General features: G+C 53.0%; 1 protein-coding gene across 1 annotated transcript in view; it reads right to left on the bottom strand.

Moving 5' to 3' along the window:
* The window catches only part of SPSB4 (splA/ryanodine receptor domain and SOCS box containing 4), a 57,722-nt gene extending 37,320 nt beyond the window's left edge, over positions 1-20,402 (bottom strand). Inside the window, exon 1 of the mRNA XM_054595858.1 lies at positions 19,709-20,402. Within this exon, the coding sequence (XP_054451833.1) occupies positions 19,709-20,402 (694 nt within the window). The remainder of the gene's footprint in view (positions 1-19,708) is intronic.
* Between the last annotated feature and the right edge of the window lie 1,304 nt (positions 20,403-21,706).

Raw genomic sequence — 21,706 nt, 5'->3', positions numbered from 1 at the left:
GGTGTAGGTGACCAGCATCATCCAAGCCTGTTCCCGCTCCTCACAAGTAGACATACCTAGATTTTACCAGCTGCTTTAAGGAATCAAAAACAACAACAAAAATCCAAGAGAGGCTCTAAAATGACTTTCCCAAGGTCGCCCGCTTATTAGAGACAGAGCTGTCAACACCCACAAATTCTGGAAATATTTCTGTGAAATCCCTGAAAATTGGTTTTTTGAAGATAACTGGCTTCTGTTCAGATGCGCCCACTATCTCATCTGGTTGCTGACCCTGGGCTGCCGGTGGACACGAGTCTGTGAAAGTCTATGAAAGTCTGTGATAAAAAAATTCTTTGCAGTTGAGAAAAACGACAGGCTGAGTGGGTAGAAACACCCCATCTGCTCAGGCCTTGCCCTGCCCTTGCCCTCTGTCATGCCTCCAGCCTTGGCCTAGGCTGTTCTCAGGGTCTGCCTTGCTCCTTCAGGCTCTACCTGCTTGGCAGAGGTCCCTTCCTCGGCAGAGCTCTCCTTTACCTGATATCTGTGTCCCCTGTGGGCTCTCTGTCCCCTTTCCGAGGTCCACGGGGCCCTGGGGGCCCTTCCTGGATTAGTCTGTTCCTGCTGGATGAGTGAGCTGGACCATGTCGGCCCCTCTCTGCAGCCACAGAGCCCGCCCAGGGCTGGCCTGCCGCAGGAGGCAGGAGGCGGAGAAGGCTCAGCTAGGGCTTGGTCAGTCAAATGCTCACCTGCTGGGTGAGGACAAGCACTCCCCACACACTCCACTCCCTTGAGGACTGGAAACCTCCAGCTCGGGTTAGTCCCATCCTTGGGGGCCGTGGGGGGATGGAGGCCACCGGAAAGGGCTCCTAGGTGCACTGATTGGCACCCGAAATTCAGTCATGATGGATGCACATTTCAGAATGGTGAGTGTAGTGTGGCCTCATGTGTGGGTTGTTTTTTTTTAACTTACTCAGTAAATTTACTGTGTGGATGGAATAAGACAAGCATAAAGGGAAAAAGATATGAATCTAGAAATCAGTATTTAGATATGGACAGCGATGTGCCTGTGTATGCCTGGGATGCGTCTGAGGAGGTCTGCAAGAAATTGGTGATAAGTGGGCCTGTCTTATTGGGGTTCTCCTGAGACAAGGCTTTCAGTGCAGGTAGTTTTGAGGGGAGATGATCTCTGGAAATAAAATGAGGGGGAGATGGGAGAGTAAAACAGGGAAGGGAGGAAGACAAGAAAGGGTGCATTGATGAGCTGGCACTCGGGAGTGACTGGGGCTCGTTTGGGCGGGACCCTCCGACCACCGACCAGCCGGGAAGAATGCGCATCAGAACCGTTCAGCCGGAGGCTGGGGAGCTGGGGGCGTTCATCCGCTGAGCCCTGCGCCCCAGGTGGGTAAGGGGCACCCCAAAAGGAATGTTCAGGTTCTACCTGCATCTGGCAGAGTGGCCACCTGCAGCCTGGGAGGGAGCAGAGTGACAGATGCCACCACAGCGCAGGGGCGGCAAGGCACCAGCCCACGACAGCGGCTCCAAACTGAAGGCGGGCCGAGGGGATGCGGTGCGGGCTCAGCTAGGACACAGGGATGGCTGAGGCATCTTAGACTTTTCACGATGACATCCTTTTGTGGGGGTTGTTTTGGGAAGGACATTAGGCACAAGGAAGCCAGAAACTCACTTCTCCTGCTGCCTAGAAATAACCTTCGATAACCTGCTTGGGGTAGAGCCTCCTCGCATTATTGTTCTGGTTGTGTGGGTGTGTGTGGCGGACGTGACTTTGTGCCCTTTTTGTGTGCCCCCATGTAATACTGGCGACGCCTCCCCTGGAAGCTGGCGCTAGCAGCCTCTGCAGTGCAGGGGAAGCGGGTGGGCAGCTGCTGGGACCACGTCCAAGGCAGACTTGGAAGGAGCTTCGGGTCCAGCTGGAACTCCGAGAGCAGGAGGCCCCCGTGGGCCGGCCCCCACCCCGTGGCGCACAGCGCATTCATCACTGATGCCAGCGGCCCAGCTATTGTACACGGGTGCTGCCTAAACGGCCACTTGGGCTTTAAATCCTTGCTCCAGGGTCACTTCCATTTTCCTGCTCACTGAGCACAACCAAGCTTTTGCATCCTAAAGAAAAGTCTATCCTTTAAGCACAGAAGGCAGCAACTCCTCAGACACTTGCCATTCCCCACTTCCCCACCCTTCCCCGACCCGGGGCCAGCCTCGGTGGGCAAGTGGGGAGTGCGGGGCTCTGAGGCTTGGAGCTCACTGGAGCCTCTGTTTCCTCATCAGAAAAATGGGTACATCACACTCACTTCCCAGGACAATCTGAGGATCAAACAAGCTCGTGGATGTACAGCAGCTGCGAGTACCTGACATTGTTGGGACCCCCAAACTGGGGGCTTCTCCAGCACAGCCTCTTGCTGGGTCCCTCCTCCTGGGTTACCGCCCCACGTAACCTGCCTGCCTCCCACCCTTCTCCAGTCTTGTCTGCACAAAGTCCAGAGTGCCCCCCACCCCTCCACTCACTGAATCCTCTGAAAACCTGGCTCTCATCACACCCCTCCGGCCCCTCCCATGGCTCCACAACCTGCAGGCAGGCTGGAGTCTAGAATCCGCAGCTGCGGCCCCGTGCCTGCCCCACCCCTGCCCGTCGGCCTCTGCATCTGCTGCTCTGCCACTCACAGCACGGACCGCGCTGCCTGCGCCAGAAGCCTCACGAGGACAGTCCTCCTTCAAGACGGGCGCAGAGAGCTCACCCTGCGAGCGACGGTCAGGCCCCCGTGCGCAAATTTGACTAGAGGAGCGCGGAAGTACTGGTCCCCTGTGCTGCCTGTCACCTCAGGGACAGCTGTCCCTAAGGCGCTGGGCCACCTCTGCCCCCAGTCCTTCCCCTCTTAAACCCAGGGTCTGCTCGGCTTGAGGATTGACATCATCCCCAAGCAGGACAGCACAAGCTCTGGGGCAGGCAACCCAGGAGGTCAGCTCTCAGCTTCGCCTTTCACCTGCTGTCTGACTTGGGCACGTCCCTATGCCTCAGTTTCCCCATAGTGTTCTTATGAGGTAAAGGATCTAATAATGGAGCCTGGGGCACAGTATCATTATTATCATCTTCGCCATAGTTCTCATGCATGGCGTGTACCCTAGGGGTCACTTTACGGTTACTATGTCACTAATCCTCACTCTTTAAGGCAGGTCATATGCTTGTTTTACAAATGAGGTAACCAGGTCCCAGAGGGGTGATTTACCCAGGATCATAGCCCAGGCCTGCCTGATGCCAAAGACTGTGCTCTTCAGGCCAATACCTCTTCCGTGCATGGCCCAGGTGATGGGGTCTAAGCCCTTTATGCATATTATCACGTGTGTGGGCCTTGCAATAGCCCTACTAGGTAGGTACTATTATTACCATCCCATTTCTCATATAAGGAAACAAAGGAACAGAGAGGTTCGGTAACATACACAAGGTCACACAGCAATCAGGAGCACAGCCAGGAGTGGAACCCAGGCAGCTGAGGCCAGAGCCTATGCTCCTTACTGCTCCCCTCTGGGTCTCATCCTTGCTTGGCCTTCTCTTATTTCATGCGATCCTCTCAACAACCCCTCAAGGCAGATAGTCCTAGTCCTGTTTCAGAGCTAAGGAAACTGGGGCTCTGACCCACAGCAGGTGTGAAACTAAACCAAGAGACAATGCATTTCCAGCTGTGAAAATAAAATGGCTCAGAACTTTCCTCAAATTCTTTCTGCATTATTACATTCTGGGAAACCTCTCATTGGGAGATGCAGCTGCAGCCACCTTGGTGACATCGTATTTCCTTCTTGTCTTCCTAGTCCATGCTCTAACCACACAGACTGTTCTGCAGACGTCAGGCCTGCGGAAGGGCAACAGACACATTAAGGAGGCCATAGATCAGAAATGAAACCAGACTGCAGAAAACCAAAGAATCCTTCACCTACAATTCTGCTCAGTGTTAGGGCTTTGGAAAGGGGCTGGCCATGTGCCTGACACTGTTTGCAGGAACTGCGTCAAACACCTTGGGAATCCCTGGAGAGAGGACCTTCTGGCTGTAGACCAGCACGACAAACACTGGAGTGCATGCTGTTGGCTCCATGCCCACAAAGAAGGCAGGCATCATTAACTGAACACAATATTCTTTCCACAGATGCAAGGTGCAGCCTCAGGATCCTCTGCAGAACAGTATTCTAGGCAGCCCCTATTGGTTAGAACTATAGTTCTCAGCTTCCTTACAGATAAGAGTGGCATGTGACCATTTTTTGGCCACTGAGCTATAAGCAGAAGCATAGTATAGTATTTTTGAGACATCTTTTTAAAGGGAGATAGTGTGCCCTGCTTCGGCTCTTCTTCCATCATACTGCCTGATGTGGGTGCAAAGGCTGGAGCTCTGGCAGTCATTCTGGATCATGAGGTGCCTTTGGGAATGGAAGTCACAAATACGGAAGGTGGAGCTGCAGGCAGGAGAAGCTGGGGGCACTAATCACCTCATGGAGTCCCACAATATTCTTGAACTACCTGCTTCCTGACTTGTCTTAAATGAGAAATGAATCTCTCTTTTTGTTTAAGCCTATATTGTTAGGGATTCTTGGTTATAAAATCAGACCAAGTTCATACCAATGTACCTCTAACACCCATTCACTCTCCATGTGTACTTCCAGCATGCTTTCTAATTTGGAGGCCCCTGAATCTATCAAGCTGCTTGCTTCACATTCCGAGCCTGTACCTGCTACGTGCTGTTCCTCTGTCTGAAACACACTCCCCTTCCTCTAGTTGGCAAACCCCAACTTATCCTTTAAGACTCAGCTCAGGTGGTCCTCCCTGGGAAGCTGTCCTGGGTTCCAAGGTTACAGTACACCTACCTTTGAGTTTTCATGGCGCTCTGTGTCTCCTGCTCAACTGTAGTCCCTATTAACCTCTCCTGTAATTATCTATAACCTAAGCTATCTTGGGAAGCTCCTGGTAGCAAGGACAGTGTCCAAGCCTTCCCGTGGACCCAGACAGAGGATGCACAATGAATGTCTGTAGAAAGAATGAACAATATATAAATGAGTGTCAGGAGGGGTCAGTCATTCTAGGCTATAAAATATCCAGTAGCTGCTGTAGTCAGGGAAGACTTCCTGGAGGAAAAGGGGGTAGACAGGAGTACAGAATGTACTAACTTGTGCTATTGGGCCTGTGGCACAGAAAGAAGATACCACAAACCCTTAAGAGATCTTGATATGGCTTAATGGAATGTCTCCAAGACAGTCCCTAAACATCTCTGAGAGGTCATGCCCCCCAGCTGCTGCCTGCGCCTGGATGGCCAATTGATAGTGATTGACAGGGCAGCTGCCTAAAGGAGCTCCAAGGCCCCGGGTCAAGCATTGTTGGAAACCGAGCTTACCCTGCTGGCGTTGTATAGCCATCTGGTTTGGGTCAGAGGTCTCCAGGGACAGGTTTGATTTATAGGCCGGTGCAGCCGCCCAGGCGGCATGGGGGAGGGCACAAAGAGGCCAGGGCAGGGGTGTGGGGAGGCGGAGAGAGGGCCAGCGGGGCCCCTCAGAAGCTGAGCTAGCACCATGCTTCTGCTCGCAGACTCTAACGCCTCTGGCTGCTTTTAACAGAGGAACATTGCAAAAGAAAGTACTGAAAAAACCAAGGAATCGCCAAGGTGCACCCACTGCCTGCCCGGGGCTGTATCACAGGCTGTTATTAGCTGGAAGAAGGCACAGGCCCTCGTGAGCTCCTTGCTGTGAGGCGCTGCCTCGGGCGTGTGACGGGCTTTTCACCCCCACGGCTCACTGACCTCTTTGCCACCCTCCCGCACAGCCATTATGAGCTACATGTTACAGATGATGACACCAAAGTGAAAGCCCAGAGGGTCCCACTGCCTTGAATGGCACAGCCACGATTCAAACCCCGGCTTTCTTCCTAACTTCAGAGCCTTTCCCCGCTGCAGGGCCGCCAGAGGTTCTGGAGGTTGGACGAGGGAAAGGTAAGCAGGGGCCAGAGTCCAGTGAGGAGGAGACACAGAGAAAGATGTCCTGGGACTGGTCGTTAAGAAGGTGACTGTGCCTTCTTCCTTGCTGGGTTATAAAGCCCTACAACCCACCTCCATACACCTACATGTGCTCCAGCAGCTCAGAATAGAGTTGTCAATATGGACCAAGAAGATTAAAGAGGACTTTTTAAAACAAAGTTGGCATCTCTCTGAGCCTTGAGAAAGGACAGCTTCAGGCAGATGGAAGTGGGCCTGGCATCAGGCAGGGGGCACAGCACAAGCAAAGGAGTGGCGGTGGGACCTGCCTGCTGAGATGCGGCTGCTGCTCTGGGGCCCGGGGGGCCACGCTCCTGGGACGGAAGCTCTGAGCAGCTGGGTCTGGGGAGGGAGGCCACACGCAGGGCACGTCTCCCTGGCTCTGCCTGGAGAAGGGAGTGCAGCTAAGACCCTCCTCCCCGGGGCAGAGCCAGCTGTGGCGTTTCTTCTGGCAGAAGGCTGAGAACATGGGGCCTGGATGGGGCGGATGCCTTTCTTGTGTCTTCTGCTGGACATGACCTGGGACCGAGAGACACCGTCAGGGCTCTACTGGGGCTGGTGGGGGCGGGTAGCATGGGGACTACAGTGTCCCCTCTGAGGAACCATGGAACGTGGTTCCCATGGGCCATCCAAAGAAACTGAGGGATGCCACCATGTACCTGGCATTGCTCTCAGCTCCTCGGGTACGTAAGGTGGCCCTTTTGTCTAGTGAAGGCACCTAAGTCTCAAGGGGGTTCTGTGGCTGTCCCAGGTCACACAGCTCAGCAAGACCTGGCCTTAAACCCGTATCTAGAGAAGTCCAGATCATGCTGAGACTAAGCAAGAAAAGCAGGACACCACAGTGCATTTCAGGTGCTTGAAAACCTTGCTGCAGCTCATGATGATCAGAGGGAAGACACCAGGGGCAAGATAGGAGGCCTTTGAAGACATCCAGGAAGGGAGACTTTGAACTGGGAATCAAATAGACTCAGGTCCCGATTCCAGTTTTGGCCCTGCAACCTTTTGGCCTCTCACAGCCTCAATTTCTTCATCCATGAAATGGGGCTTTTAACACAAACCACTCAAAAGGATTTAATGGAGTTGCATCTATACATAAAGCACTTAGTTTGGGGCAGGGGCATTTTATGTTCATCAAATGGTTACTCTGACTTATCGTCATCAAAACTTTTATGGGAAGCCCATCCATTTTATGGCGGAATTCAAACTCCTCTCTCTGTGTTCTGCATGTCTGCGGAGGGGACTTCATGAAAAACCAGAGCCAGACCTGAGCAATGAACCCATCCAAGGCTGGTGTGCAGCCGGCCATCCATCATCAAGTCAGCCAGAAATGTCACCTAGGAATGCAGATGAAAGCTGATTTCAGCATGGGGAGGGACCAGCATCATGAAACTGGACACCAGGCTACTTCCTGCCAAGCACACACCCGTGTGAGATGCTGGCAAAGCCCAGCTTGGGCCTTTGACCCCTGCCCTTGATTTGTTTACACACAGCGGGGCTGGGGTCAGAGCCCGAGATGGGCCATGAGTTCAGAAAATGACAACCAGACCCAGCCAGGCGCGCACATGTGTCAGGGACAAGGAGAGTGTTTAACAGCCTGGGAGCATGACGACCTGCTGGTGAAAGGTGGCCAGGTCAGGAGGAGAGAGAAGAAAGCCAGTGTGGCCCCACAGGCGGCCCCCAGCACCGCTCTGTTCCTCTGTGGTCCGACAGCATGGACGGAAAGCAACCTGCGTGTTCAGGGCTGTGGGGAACACGGCAAGAACACGCTCATCATCTTTTCCAAAGAGCCTACTGCCCATTGGAGAGAAGGAAGGGAACCCCAGTACCTTCAAATCACAGAGGCCAGCCTATGATGACCAGTCAAAATGAATAATCCACAGTGCTGTGGTCCGGGGCGACCATGTACAAAGGGCTTGCAAGGGTCTGATTTCAGTCCATCTCCTTAACTATCCTCTTTCCTACTCCTCCCCTTTCTCCAGTGGAGATGGAGGCCCAGTAGGCTCAGGGCCTCCCCCAAGGACCTAGCAAGGGCGTTGCTGCTCCCCGACCTGAATTGGGGTGTTCTGGGCTGTTGTCTCCACCCCTGAGGCTGCCTCCCCCCGCGCAGGGTTCCTGACCCCTGCTGTCCCCCAGGGCCTCCTCCTCTGGATTCCTGGCATACCTCCTGCCGTTGCCCCCTGCCGGCCCTCCCCACCCAGGAACTGCGGCTTTCTGTAAGTTGCCTGGGCATCTGCGCTGAACCTTCTTCCTGAACCCGCCCTCCTCAAGCTGGGGCCCTGTGGCTGTGGAGCACTTGAATGCGGCTAGTGCAACTGAAGAATTGAATTTTCAACTTAATTTTAATTAACTTAAACCTAAATGTAAATAGCCATATGTGGCTAGTGGCTATTGTATTGGACAGCACAACAGCCTAAAGTAATTGTCATTCCAAAAAATCAGATGTGCAGTTTATCAATATTTGATACCAATGAATAATGAAGATCTTTCGAGGTCATCTTGTCCAGTTCCCTCCTTCCTCTGATGGAGAAACAGAGGCACAGAGAGGGAAGGTGACTTACCCTAGGTCATGTGGCTGGTGGCCAAGCGGGGCTGGGCTGAGCCAGGTTTCCTGGCTTTCGGTCTAGTGCTCTTCCTAGGATTTACGCCTTTTCCTCCTCTCTTTCCACCCCAAGTCAGACTCAAATTAGTTCAGGTAGAGAATGCTTTTTCAACATATCTGAAAACCCATTTTGGCAAGACACCTTTAAAAGCAAAGGAAGCAAAGGCCCAAGCCAGTCAAAAGGGAAATAAAAGCCCTCAATCCATCATGTCCCTCCTGGGTGGCTTCCCCAGCCCAGAGGTGACAAGCACCCAGGCCAGCAGAGGCCTGTCAGAGCATTAGGGCTCTGCCATGTCAGGGGACAGTGACAAGGTGTGAAAACAAAAGATGGGGTTCAGATCGGCTCTCCCACTCACAGTGTGACCTGAGCAAGGCTTCCAAACTTTCTGAGCCTCGATCAATCAATCTGCAAAATGGAAATGGCAATATCCACCTCCATTAAAGGTCATCCTAACCAAAGTCCCAACAACATGTCATTTTGTAACACCAGGAGACATGTCCCAAAGGAAAAGAAACTTCAGATATTGCTTCTTTAAAATAAGGCCATTTATGACTTTTCCTAAAACAGTGCAATGCCCGAGTTTGATGGATGGAAGGCAAGGCCGCAGCCCGCAGACCCTGTGTGCAGCCCCTGCCGGCCCTGAAGCCACGCGGCCCCCACTCTCCCCTGCACCGCACCCGGCCTTGCTGGCTGCCCTGTTGGCCCCAGACTCCCAGGCTGGTCCCCGCTGACTCACTCTTCCCCCAGATTGTTCCATGGCTGCCTTGCCTCATCGTGTAGGTCTCACTCCTATGTCCCCCCCACTCCCAGAAAGGGGGCCAAGGCAACAGCTTGGAGATATCTTTCCTCATCATTTCCTCCAGTTTTGTTCTCTTAAATCACATTCAACTGTATCTAAATTTACCATAGCATTTGTTTGGGTTTTTTTTTGTCTGTCTCTCCCCCTGAATTGTCATCACAGTATCCCCAGTGCCTGGCACATAGGAGGTGTTCAAAAAATAGCCGCTGAGTGATTGGCTGACTGATGAAAAGCCTCGTCTATTGTGACTGTGGCTCGCAGCAGACGCGGGCTCCAGGGAGGGGAACAAGCCCGTCTGGCTCACCGCTGCAGCCCAGCTCCTGGCCCAGGCGGGCATAGGGCAGGCCCTCCACAAACGCCGAGTGGAGGGATGCACGGCCGATGTCACTGCCCCTTCCTACCCCAGAGGGCAGACTGGCCTATGCAGGACCGTGTGTGGTTGCGGAAAAAGTGATGGCTTTTTTACATGCAGATCAAATTAGTGGCTGTGGGCAGAATGCGACTAATTTCAAGGTACTATTCCTAGCTAACTGGAAACTTCTCAGGAGTCCCTTTCCTGAAGTTTCAATGAGAAGCTTGTAAATGCTTTCTGTTTTGTGCTGAAGTTGTTGGAAAAGGGTGCTCTACCCCGGGCCTTGCCCTCTACCCAAACATGCAGTGCTTTGTCATCGTGCTGTGTGGATTCGAGTTATCCATCCACTCAGTCACAGTAGACTCTGACTGCGAACTCACCATGCGCCAGGTGCCGCGACACAGGGGCAGAGGGGACGGCCCAGCCCCGGCTGGCAGGGAGAAATGCCTCCACTCAGGAGGACTCCTGACTGCCTACCTGTGCCATCTCAATTGAGGCTGCAGAAGTGGGCGCACAGCAGCACACACTCGCAGAGCCCTGGCTGAGGGACAGGCTGTGGGCATTGCTTCCACAGCACTCACGCATCTGTCCTGAGGCTCCCTGCGGTTCGCCAGGAGAAAGCGAGGGGTTAAGGCGGCCTTTCCAAACTCGGCCCAACTCTGACACTGGGGCCACATGGACCAAACTTCTGTTCTCTTGGTACTGGAACCGTAAGCACAGTCTTCAGGTCCCCCAGGTCTGACACGGTCAAGACTGGGAGGCCGACCCCTGCTGTGCCTGGGACTGCGCTTCCCTGCATGCAGTTCCTATGAATCTGGGACATTGCTGCTCGCCCACCCGCACCCCCTGTCCACGTGACCCTGCACCCACCCAGCCCAGCAGCCTCCCTCGGGCATGCCAAACAGCTGACTTGCGGCCAGTGTTGGGCGGACCACATGGTCACCTGGGACGCCTGCAGCACACACGCAGCACACACACGGGCACACCAAGGCCCAGTGATTCGACAGGTGAGACACAGCAAAAATCTGTGTTTTTCACACTCTGCTTGAGGGATGCTGATATCCAGACTGGTGTGCTGAATGACCCGCTCCAGGACTCCGGCAGCTAAGGGAACCCGCAGGTTCCCAGCCCAGAGGCTGCCAATCAGAGGACCGGTGGGAAACTCTGCCTGCACCTGAGAAGCACTGGGCCTATCAGCAACTCTCAGGGACAATAACGAGCCAGCAAACAGCGAGGCGGAAGCTGTCAGGGCGCAGGGGTGGGGTCAGGGCCACACTGAGCTAATGCCAAGGGGCGCTCAAATTATGAGGGAACAGAAAAAACAGGGGAGGTATCAGGAACAGTTGGGCGGGGCATCCCTGGGACAGACGTGCAGCTGAGGCAGCAATGGGTTGCCTGGGCACACTCCCGTTCCTGGACCCCCCCTTCCCCGCCCTAGTCCTCATGTGACCTTGCATTCACCCCCTTCCCTGAAGCAGCTTGAATCTTCTGGGTTCCGGACTTCCAGAGGAGCCCCATTTAAGCATCCCAGCCCCACTCTTGGCGCGTGGTCTCTGGGTGAGCGCTGTGAGTGGCCCTCAGCTGTGAAGCTGGCCCCTCACTCCAGAGGCAGCCACCCTTAGGGGTGCGACCAGGACCCCACATGTCCCTCCCAGTGAGGCCCAGACATCAGGCAGAGAGCCATCACCACCTAACTAAACACCAGAAGCATGCTGGCTCTCCCCCTGGGACGTCCTCATGAAATGTATCTTCGGGGAGAGACATCAATAAAAAGGCAAGACCTGGAACATGGCTGTGGCTCCACGTGGATCAACTCAAATGCTTCCACTTAAATAATTCTGAGCCCGGATGATGATGTCTTTGCTGGCAGCTCTGGTCCCTTGCTGCACCCTGACACGGTCGCTGACCTTGGGGATGGGACAGATGAGGGGCAGCAGATGCCCCATCAAGTGTGGTCCCAGGGGTCAATGAGGGGCAGCCTGTGCCCATCGGAGCTCCCAGTAGTTGGGTCACAAAGCGGGCCTGGCAGCCTATTTATAGAAGCGGCCTCCAGCAAAGATAAAAAAGTGGGAAGCCAGCATGGCAGTATTTTCCAAGCTCACGCTGTCTCGGCTTAATTTCATCCCAAGCAAATAAATCATTAAGGAGGCACCGAGTCCTGGAAGATCTGATGAAGAAGGGCTATTAAACGGCACCGTCTTAACTTGAATTATGGCAGGCCGCAGACAAGCAGCCTTATTAGTGTCTGGGCTAGGCCGTAACTCACGCTAACCGCCCCCTCGCCTCAGCCAAGGGACAAGACCGGGGGATCAGCCAGCTTCCCGGCCGCAGGCAAACAAATGCTGCTGCCGGTCTAGCAGGCCATGTGCTCTCCCAGCCATTTAAAACACCCTCCTGAGAAGCTGCTGACTCTAGTCATGGTTTCCCCAGGTAGCACCCACTCACTGTCAGCACCAGTTCCAGTCGGCAGGGGTGAGAGAAAGCATGCTGCTCGGCGGTACTGTATTTAAGAGTGTTTAAATCGGGCCTGCCGACACCAGCTCCGGTGAACGCTCACTGTGCCACGTGTGGCGCGGAGGTTAGCGACGTGGGCACTAGAGTCGGAGATGGCTGCCCCCAAGCACGTGCTGTGAGCGGCTTCTTCACCCCCCTCGGCCTCAGTCCCCTTGCCTGTGAAGTGGGAAGACAGTGCCTGCTCCTCCTCCGTGGGGGTTAAATGAGCTAATGTGCGGAGGGAGCTTACTAGCATTTGCACTGGACTGTGGAGGTTTAAATAGGATGAGGCTCAAGCAGGGTGAGCGGTGTCTGGTCTTTTGTAAGCGCTCAATCAATGACTATTTAACAAAGAGCTATTTCTATTTGTGGTAATCCCTCCCCAAACAAAGTGGCCCTCACGGGAAATTCATGGATAATAGTGTGGATTTACTTGTGTTGACCTTGCTGGCAACTGTGAGAACTTGGGTTCCAGGACACATAAACTGAGTCACATGGTAGGTGGGGAGGACGGGAACAACAGTGCGGTGAGCTGCATAGGAAAGGGAGGGATGCAGAAGGCACAGGAGTCGCCCTCGCTGCCAGCCCCAGTGAAGAGGTCGGCACAGAGCACAGCACGGAGGAATAAGCAGGTTAACGTGGCTGCAAGATCAGAGTGGCATTAGGTAGGTGGACATCGGGGCTAGGGGACACCCCAGGCACGTGGAGGCCTAGTCCTCTCTGCCCCACCTTCAACAGGCAGCATGATGAGCATCACCCAGGAGCCTGTCAGAACTGTAGAATCTGGAGCCCCACCCAGCTCTTCTAAATCAGAATCTGCATTTAACAGGACCCCCTAGCTGACTAGAAGGCACACTAAGGTTTGAGAAACACTGGTGACGGGGCTATGGGGTAAGCCAGTCCCATTTCCTTTATAGGTATGAGAAGTTAGGAAATGTAGGCCCAGGTTGTCCAGGTCATAAGTGGAGAGACCAGTTATCTCTGGTTTCTGATGAGCTGAACCCCGTTGCCCTACGGTCCGAGCAGGGTCTTGGGCATGTGGGAGGAGGCACTGAGAAGGCACGGAGGGTCTTCGTGTGTGTATGTGGGGCTGGGGGAACACCTCTGCAAATTCCGCGCCAGCACCAAAGCCACGCCCTGGGAAGCCTTTCAGGTCCCTCCACCCCCACCCATGAGTCTCTCCGGAACCCCGATAGCTATCACTACCTGTGTCAGGGTTCTTTAAGACAGACTCGTAAGCTGCACTGAATTCTCATTGTCTTGTTTTTGTGCATTTTCAAGGGGGATCAGAGGCCTGGGTTTTAATTAGCAGGTGGCTGTGGACAAGTGCTCCCAACTTTTGGTCCATTCAGCTCCCAGCGGTAAAACGGGGTCTGTCGCCAGCTGCCGAATGGCATCTGTTCCAGCCCCAATGACTGGGGCTGCCCTCACCCCCCTGTCAGATCCCGAAAAGTGGAGACCGGCCACCTCTTCCCCCTTCCCTTTCCTCCAAAGGTCCAGGGGCAGCTAGCCCACGGCCAGGCCTAGTAACATCTGTTCGGAGGCAGATGCGGACCTCACGCCTGCCGCCTCGGCAGCTCATCTCGTTATATACACACGTGGGCACAGCTGGTGGAGACACCGCCTGCTTGGACATCTTTGCTGACATGCTCACCATGCAAGTCACCACTGGGAGCTACAAAACACTTGAACCAGACATTTCACTGGAAACCTTTAAAACTGCTCATAGTGAAGGCTAAACACAGTCAGCTCATTTGTAACAAATTCACAGTGGCCTTTGAACCTCAGATGGCATTTCCATCATGTATATTAAAGAGAAAAGAGTCAAAATCCTTCCAAACCAACATATTCCCTGGTGTGAAATCCCAGGGATTTCACAATGTGGACCCAAATTTAGTAACGAGAATTATTTCTACGTTTAATAACGCTAAGTAATTGTACCAATCTATGGGAGCTGTAAAAGTCATAACTGGCAATTTTGAAACCCACCTCTTTTAGTATCTACTCTGCATCAGGCACTAACCCAGTCACTTTGTATATATTATCCATAAACCTGATGCCTGATGGCAAAGTACATTTCTATTACTATTATGACACAGTCATGCCATGGAAACCCACGCAGCTGCTAATAAAGAATGAGGCAAGCTCTATGTTAATCATATTGAACAATCACCAAGATAGAGTAAGGGGGGAAAATGAGGTGCCGAGCATTGTTTGCAGTATAATCACATTTGTGTAAAACATCTGACATAAAATTCTGCGAAGACACGTGAGAGACTGCGAAGGGTGGCTGTCAGTGGGGAGAGGAGCCGGGGAGCTATGGGCAGTGGCATTTCACTGGACACCTTTCAGTACTGTTTAAGTTTGCTGTCCATGTATGTGCACAGTTTACCTTTGAGAAGTAAATGCATCCCATTTTTAAATCCTTCTCTGTGCACTTCCCCACGTTTGCCTCCTGAGTCACCCTCTGTGCCCCGAGGAACCTCCTACCCATCTGGGGAAAGGAGGCAGGGCCATGTGAAAGTGAGCGAATGACGTGGACGGGGAGGACTCAGTGCTGAATTGGGGGTGCAGGGGACAGAGCCCTGGGCTGGGGGCCAGGGGGGAACTGGAGTCAGGGTGGAATGATAGGGCAGCAGGGTGAAGTGGGGACCGGGCCCAGACCTGGTCAGGAGGGAAGAGGAGCTGAATCCAGATGTCAGCAAGGCTGCGGGGACCATACCACCCAGGAGACACGTGGGAGTTGAGCAGGAAGGTCGCGAGTTCAGCGCAGGCTGGGAGGACAGCTCTGGCAAGGGGATGGTGTCCTTGCAGTCATCCTGGTAGAAAACTCTCTCTGGCCTTCATCAATACCAGAAAACTTGGCTGGCCGCCAGCCTCTTCTGCCGAGCCACTGCGCCAATAAATAGTTGTTGGCAGATCAATTAAACCATCTAGGAACTACGTCTGGAAATACAATTTCCCTGACTTGATGCAGGCAGACAAGCCCGCTCTGCCAGTTTGGCCCGAGAGCCCACGGTTCCCACTCTCCATCCCCCGGAAAGTCAGCTCAGGACACCTGCTCTGTGGAATCAGGCCCTGCTCTGTGGGCAGAACGGAGGCAGAGCTGGCGCGGGCAGCAGGGGGCGGGGCACAGCAGCGGCTATGACCTGGGTTTAAGTACAGCTCTGCTACCTGCTAGCTGCCTGGCTTTGGGCAAATTCTTCACCTTCTAAGAGTCAGTTTCATTTTTTATAAAATGGAGGTAATAATAGTCACATTGCCTCAAGGTTTATTATGTGAACAACAACAACAAAAAGAATGAAAGGAGTACAACACTCGGTTCAAGGCATGAAACATGGGTGGTATCTTTAAAAAAGTATAATTATTATGACCCCCAAATCAAAGCTGCTTGGGACGCCATGCCAGCTTTCCTCTGTCTGTGGCTCTTTTCCACTTCCTGTGTCACTCACACACCACTCACCACCCAAGAACTCCAAGACAGCAGACAAAGCCAGTCTGTTAGCCCTCCTGGCAGCCAGCATGGAGGAGGAGCCAGGAGCTTGAGCCCAGGGGCAATTCCTGAAACCAGCCCAGAACTGATTCCAAAGGCCTGGCCCACCCCAGGGGCTGAACCTTATAGCAGTTGGGACATTTTCAGTGACATTATTCTGTTAGCAATCAAAGCCTGCCTGATGTACAGCCACTGCGGGGACTGCCTTTATGCAACTAGCTTTTTGGAACACCCCGAGGAGTTCTGTGCAGAGCCAAGGGCTTTGAGGGTTGGAGAGGAAACCGGTGGGAGGAGGAAAAACAGGGACAGCATCTCAGGGCCTCACACAAACTCATGGCTGAAGGACAGGGTCCCGCCCTTTGCTGCACCTGGCCAGGTGAAGCAGCCCCTCCTGTCTGTCTTCTTCCTGTCTTGTCTGCAAGGGGGCCCATTGGACCAGACGGCCAATGTGAACCCTGGTTCCTCCAGTCACTAGCTGTGTGAACTTGAGCAACTTATTCAGGGTCTCCATGTTTCAATTCTTCATCATAAAATAAAGGTGGTAATACAAGTTTTTAGCTCAAAGAGTTGTTACAAGGATTAAGTGAGTTAGAATTCGTAAAGTGCTTAGAACAGAGCCCATCTCAGACTAAGCACTCTATTAGTTTTTGCTGTTATTATGTTAGTTATTGCTGTTGTTATTATTTGGGCCCTGGATCCTGTCATCTGGAGACAGCAAATGGGCAGGCTGTCTTCATGTTTCTTCAGCTCACTCAGGAGGCAGAGCTCCTGGCGTCTTGCAGCTCTTTACAGTGAACCCAAGATGCTGAGCTGTTTCACTTCATGGCAAAGCTGAAGAAACACATTTGCAAAGGAAACAGCATTTCCAGGAGCTCTTGCTCTCAAAACACACATGCTTCAGAGTTAAATGTGGTTAGCACTTTCTAAGTCTTGCTTTTACAGTCATGAAAATTCAAAAAGATGGAGAAAATGGTATCCATTAACTTCCTTTATTCAAATTAGAAGAGAAGCCTCTATGAAGGCCATTTTTGTTTTAACCCATAGGTGGACCCCAGGACCTGGCCCAGCTCCCCTAGTCAATCAAAGAAGCGAGCACCAATTCCTGTGTGTCTGCCCTGTGCGGGCGAGCTTTATCGTGCCCATTTTACAAAGGAGAACCAAGAGGTTCCAAGAGAGGAGGTGATCATTGTCCATGGCCTCCTGGAGAGCCTTGGGGCCTGCGAGGGGCCCTGGGCAGAGATCTGTCCCCATGATCTTGTGGGGAAGCAACTCCAGAGAGCAGCCCCACCTTTTCTGCTCTTGAGCTGGTCTCTAATTGAGGCCACATCCCAGTAGGGTCTGAGTTTAGGGACCTGCCACATTCCACAATTAATGTGGCTCAGAGTTCTTCTCAGGCACAAAACACCACCTTAGGTCACCTGCTCTGCCCAGAGACTCCCTAGGGCCAACCTTTCCCAGTGCCCAGGGATCCACTGGTGGACTTCAGCCCAGGTGAGCAGGTAAAGGCATCACAGAGGCCTTTCCCAAACCAGCTCCTGTCAGGCTCCACTGCAGCCTGTGCTGTGGCCCACCTTATTGTCAGGGCTTGTCCCACTGACCACGGGCCTTTTGAAGCCCAGAGAAGCTGGACCCCCCTTCCTGAAGGCATACCCTGCCCGAGACAGAGAACATTACTCTTATGTAGGGACTATGCCAGTGCCACAGGAGACAAGTAAATCCTGTCACCGAATGGAAGATGCCACAGGCTTGTATTGCAAGACCTCCTGGACTCCCCTTGAGTCCAGGAAGTCATGAAAAAAACCCACCATCAATGGGGGAGGATGGAACACTCCAAATTTCAGTCTCATCAAGTCTTTAGCCATCGGAAGGATCAAAGAGCTCAAAATGCCCCAAACACAACGGTCCTTTCCCACCCAGACCCCCACCCCGAGCAACATGTCAAGGAGGATACCATGGCTTGATTGCTCCTAGTCCTATCGTGCATGGAAGGGTCACTGCTTGCAACCTTGTTAGCACCTTAGCTTTGTACCTGAAAACTAAGCAGCAGAACACCTGAGTGTGAATCAATATGCAAGAGGAAGCCCACCACGGGGGCCCAACCGTTGGCTCAGGTAGTTCCCATGGGGTATCAACATCAGCCTTTAATCCCAGCTCCCATATTATTGATGCCACTGCACAAGATCTCACAGCAGCTATGAAAGGGACCTGATGCCGACCCAATGTACAGATGAGTGAAATGAGTGATAAGGCATTAGACTGACTCACCGAAGGCACAAAACCACTGAGCGTTAGGGGTGCAAGTTGAAAAGAGGGGATATCAGACACGAGAACTTTTCATGAAGTCTACCTGTCTAGTCTAGGGGTCAATTCTGGCAAGTAAACTTGCCAATTCTGTTTTAAGAGAGTGTTGTTGGTGTTGGTTTTCTCAGCACTGAGGTTTGCCTGGTCACCATATCTGTGAGGGATCCAGACATTCTCCATAAGGCACTGGAAGCACTACACTAGTCTTCTCGGGACACACTCATCTGTTCCCAGATTTAACCAGTTAATTTGAGGAAACAGAACAACACTGTGGTATTTGACAGCAATCTTAGTCCAACAACCATGAAAATAAAATACGAGCAAGAATGTCACCAATTATCCCAGAGAGCTGAGCACAACAGACAGGGCCCGCTGGCCTGCCACCCTTGAAGAGCCACCCCACCCTGTGCCTGAATAACTGTAAATCTTACTTGAGTAAATCTTGTTCTTCTTTTTCTTGAGTGTTACTCTTGGTCCCTGAACTTAAAGGGGAAGCATGAAAAAAGAGTGGGGTTCAGAGGCTGACAAGCCTGGGGAGACGTGGTCCTAGCTCTCTGTGGCCCTGCTCTTCAGTTTTCTCATCTCTGAAATGGGGGCAATTATATCTCTCAGTGCCAATGAAGAAAGTGAAATTCTGGCTTTCAGCACCCACCCCTGTGAGCTTCGTCAGGGATATGGCAGGATGTCTGTTTGGACCAGGAGTGTGTAAGCCTAGAGGTCCCACTCATGGTTGTGGGATAGGCGTCTGTGTGCCCCTCTGTCTAGAGGCCCCCAGGGGTGACCCAATCCTAAGACCAATAACCACTTCTGTTATTGGGGCCTCACAGGATGATTGTGTATCCTAAATGAGACACAGCCTTAGAATTCTTAGGAGTCAAACCCAGCAGCTATGGGCTTGTCTGCAGCCTGCAGGGTGGTTTGTTGGCCCACACCATGTTTTCCATAGCGACCAAGTTTAAACTGGGACAGTTCAAAATCTAGATTTCTGGATCCTTTTGGAAAAACTGGAAGATACCACAACTTGCAGCTCTAATTCCTCTAGAGAGGAGAGGCAGTGGCCTCTTTAATATACAGTTCACCAGGAAGTGCTGGCATTATTTTGGTGTTCAACCCTGCATATAGTAGGTGGTCGATAAATGATATCTGTTGTTATCAGTATTTGTTATTTATCAGTAATTTGAGTGCATGGCATTCAAGACAAGGCCTGTGTCTTTTACTTGCCACTCTGCTTCTGCTGTGAGCAGGAGGCTGGGCGCACAGGACACATCATTTTGCATAACTCTTAAACAGACTGAAGGATTCGAAATTAGCATCAACACTCAGAGCCCTTACTAGGTGCCAGTCACGGTTCTAATCATTTCACAAACATTATTATCTTGTTCCATCTTCAACACAACCCTGACCAAAATTATTAACACTGTGCCACATTTTCAGGTAAGGAAACTGAGCCATAGTCCAAGATCTCTAAGCCAGCAAAGGAGAGTTAAGAATCAAACCCAATAGCTTGGTCCCAGAGTCCACATTCTACTCACGCTCTACACATGGCAGGGTTACCCAAAGTGCTGAGGAAGGGCGGGGCTTCACCTGCTGCCTCTGGTCCCCCTCCCCAACAATCCTAGGGACAGGCAGACTCTGGAACTTCTCCGTTCCCCACCGAGCCGGTGCACTTACGGTCAAGGCCATTGATGTAGCGCATGGTGACTTCACAGTGGCCCCACACAGCACTCACCACCGGGTACAGCTTCTTGCCCTTGAGACCCCGAAAGGCCACGCCTAGGTATTGGCCGTCCACAACGAAGCTGAGCGTGCCCTCGTCCATGTCCAGCACCACAAGCAGCGAGTCCGGCAATGCGAAGGCTTCATCGGGCCCCAGGAAGGCCGGGTAGGCCACTCCGGGACGGTTCTTGCCATCGTGGTAGAGGCGACTGCGGCCCAGGTCCCAGCCCCACGACTCGGCGTCACTGCCCACCAGCGCCGTGTAGCCTACCGAGTGCAGGGGTGCCCGCGCCGTGGCCACACCCACAACCGCGTGGGTGCCCCGCTGCCGAGCTGGCCAGTGGATCTGCCAGGCATGCAGGCCGCGGGCATGGCCCACCTTGCCGCGGATGCCGTCAGTGCTTTGGGCCACCGGGTGCCGGTGGAAGGTGAGCCGGTCGTCATCCTTGACGAAGACATTGAGTGAACGGTCCTCAGGGTTCCACGCGTGTCGCAGCTGCACAGCCAGCCCCGCCGCAGGCATGTCCAGCAGCTGGTCCAGCCGCGCTGGCCGCCCTGGCTCTGCGCCCCGCAGCTCCCGCTTGGCCGGCCGTAGCGCGGGCTCTCGAACCTCCACCGACTTGAGGCTCCCGGAGAGCTTCTGGCCCATGGCTCACTGTCAGGAGGGGGCCACAGCTGCAGGCCGCCGCTACCTCGTGGGAAGTGCCACTCCCCGCAGCCGGGGATGGGCCAGGGGCCTGGGAACCAGGCTTCCGGACGGTGTACCTCCACAGCCTCTACGGGGCTGGGGCAGGGGCCCAAGCTCCTGGAAGGAAGCAAAGGGCACAGGTTATAGCAGCAGCATCAACGGCCATTTATGCCCATGCTTTAGCTGAGTGCTTACCACGCATTAATAATAATTAATTACTACAGTAATATCTGGCACTTACCTAGAACTTGCCATATGCTAGACACTGCTCTAAATGATTTACATTTATTAGCTCATTTCATCCTTAAACCTCCCTGTAAGACTTACTCATTATTCCTATTTTATAGAGGAGAAAACTAAAAGAGAGAGGGTAAGTAATTAACCAAAGTCCTACAGCTAATAAGGGGCTTAGCCAAGATTCATACTGAGCCCATCTGGCTTCAGAGTCCATGTTTTGTACCAGGAGCAATCATAGTTCATTTCATTTTAGAAAAATGGACTGAACCCAGAGAAGTGACTTGTCCAAGATCACGGAGGCTGGAGAGGAACCCAGATGCATTTGATTCCAGAGGACAAGGCCTGTGCCAAGCCTGAGGGGGCACAGTTGCCTAAAACATGTAAGATATGGCCTGCTCTCTCCTCTCCCTGGCTGCCCTGGGGAGCTTAAATAGCATCTGAAGTATAGCCAGGGTTGAGAAGCAAGACACCGAGTGAGGATCCAGCAAGATCACCCAGGAACATGGATGTGGACACAAGGCAACCACCTAAGGATAGGGTGGGGTTTCCATGGGAGGGTGAGCAGGAAGAAGGGGGACAAGGGAGCTGATGTTGAGGCCCTGGAACCAAACAGAATTGCATCCCAACCCTTCTCTCCATCTCTTAGCTGTGAGTCCAGAGGAAGGTCTCTTGGTCTCAGCCTCTCCGAGACTCCAGTTACCTCATCTGTAAAATGGAGATAAAACCGCTCCTTCTGGGTGGCGTGGGAATCTGTGACAATAATGTAAAGGGCTGGCCTGAGACTCTGCGGGCAGGTTTTTCTCTCTGGCTCTATCCTACTGGCGTCCCAAGGAAAACCTTTCCCTTTGGAAGGGCAAGCTCTCTCTATGGGCGTATAAAGATCATTAACTCTGGAAGCCTCCTCTGAGGCAGGATCCTGGTTTTCAGGGAGGAGGACTTGGCCACAAGCACTAGGAGGCCAACCCGAGCCAGGGTGTTGGATGGGCCCTGGTGTGGGCTGAGATGGAGAGCTGAGCCCTGCAGCCTGT

Source organism: Pteronotus mesoamericanus, unplaced genomic scaffold (assembly GCF_021234165.1).
Source record: "Pteronotus mesoamericanus isolate MK-2021 breed Mesoamerican mustached bat unplaced genomic scaffold, CSHL_Meso_final scaffold_54, whole genome shotgun sequence".
Classification (NCBI taxonomy): domain Eukaryota; kingdom Metazoa; phylum Chordata; class Mammalia; order Chiroptera; family Mormoopidae; genus Pteronotus; species Pteronotus mesoamericanus.
This window is presented reverse-complemented; position numbering and strand designations above follow the sequence as displayed.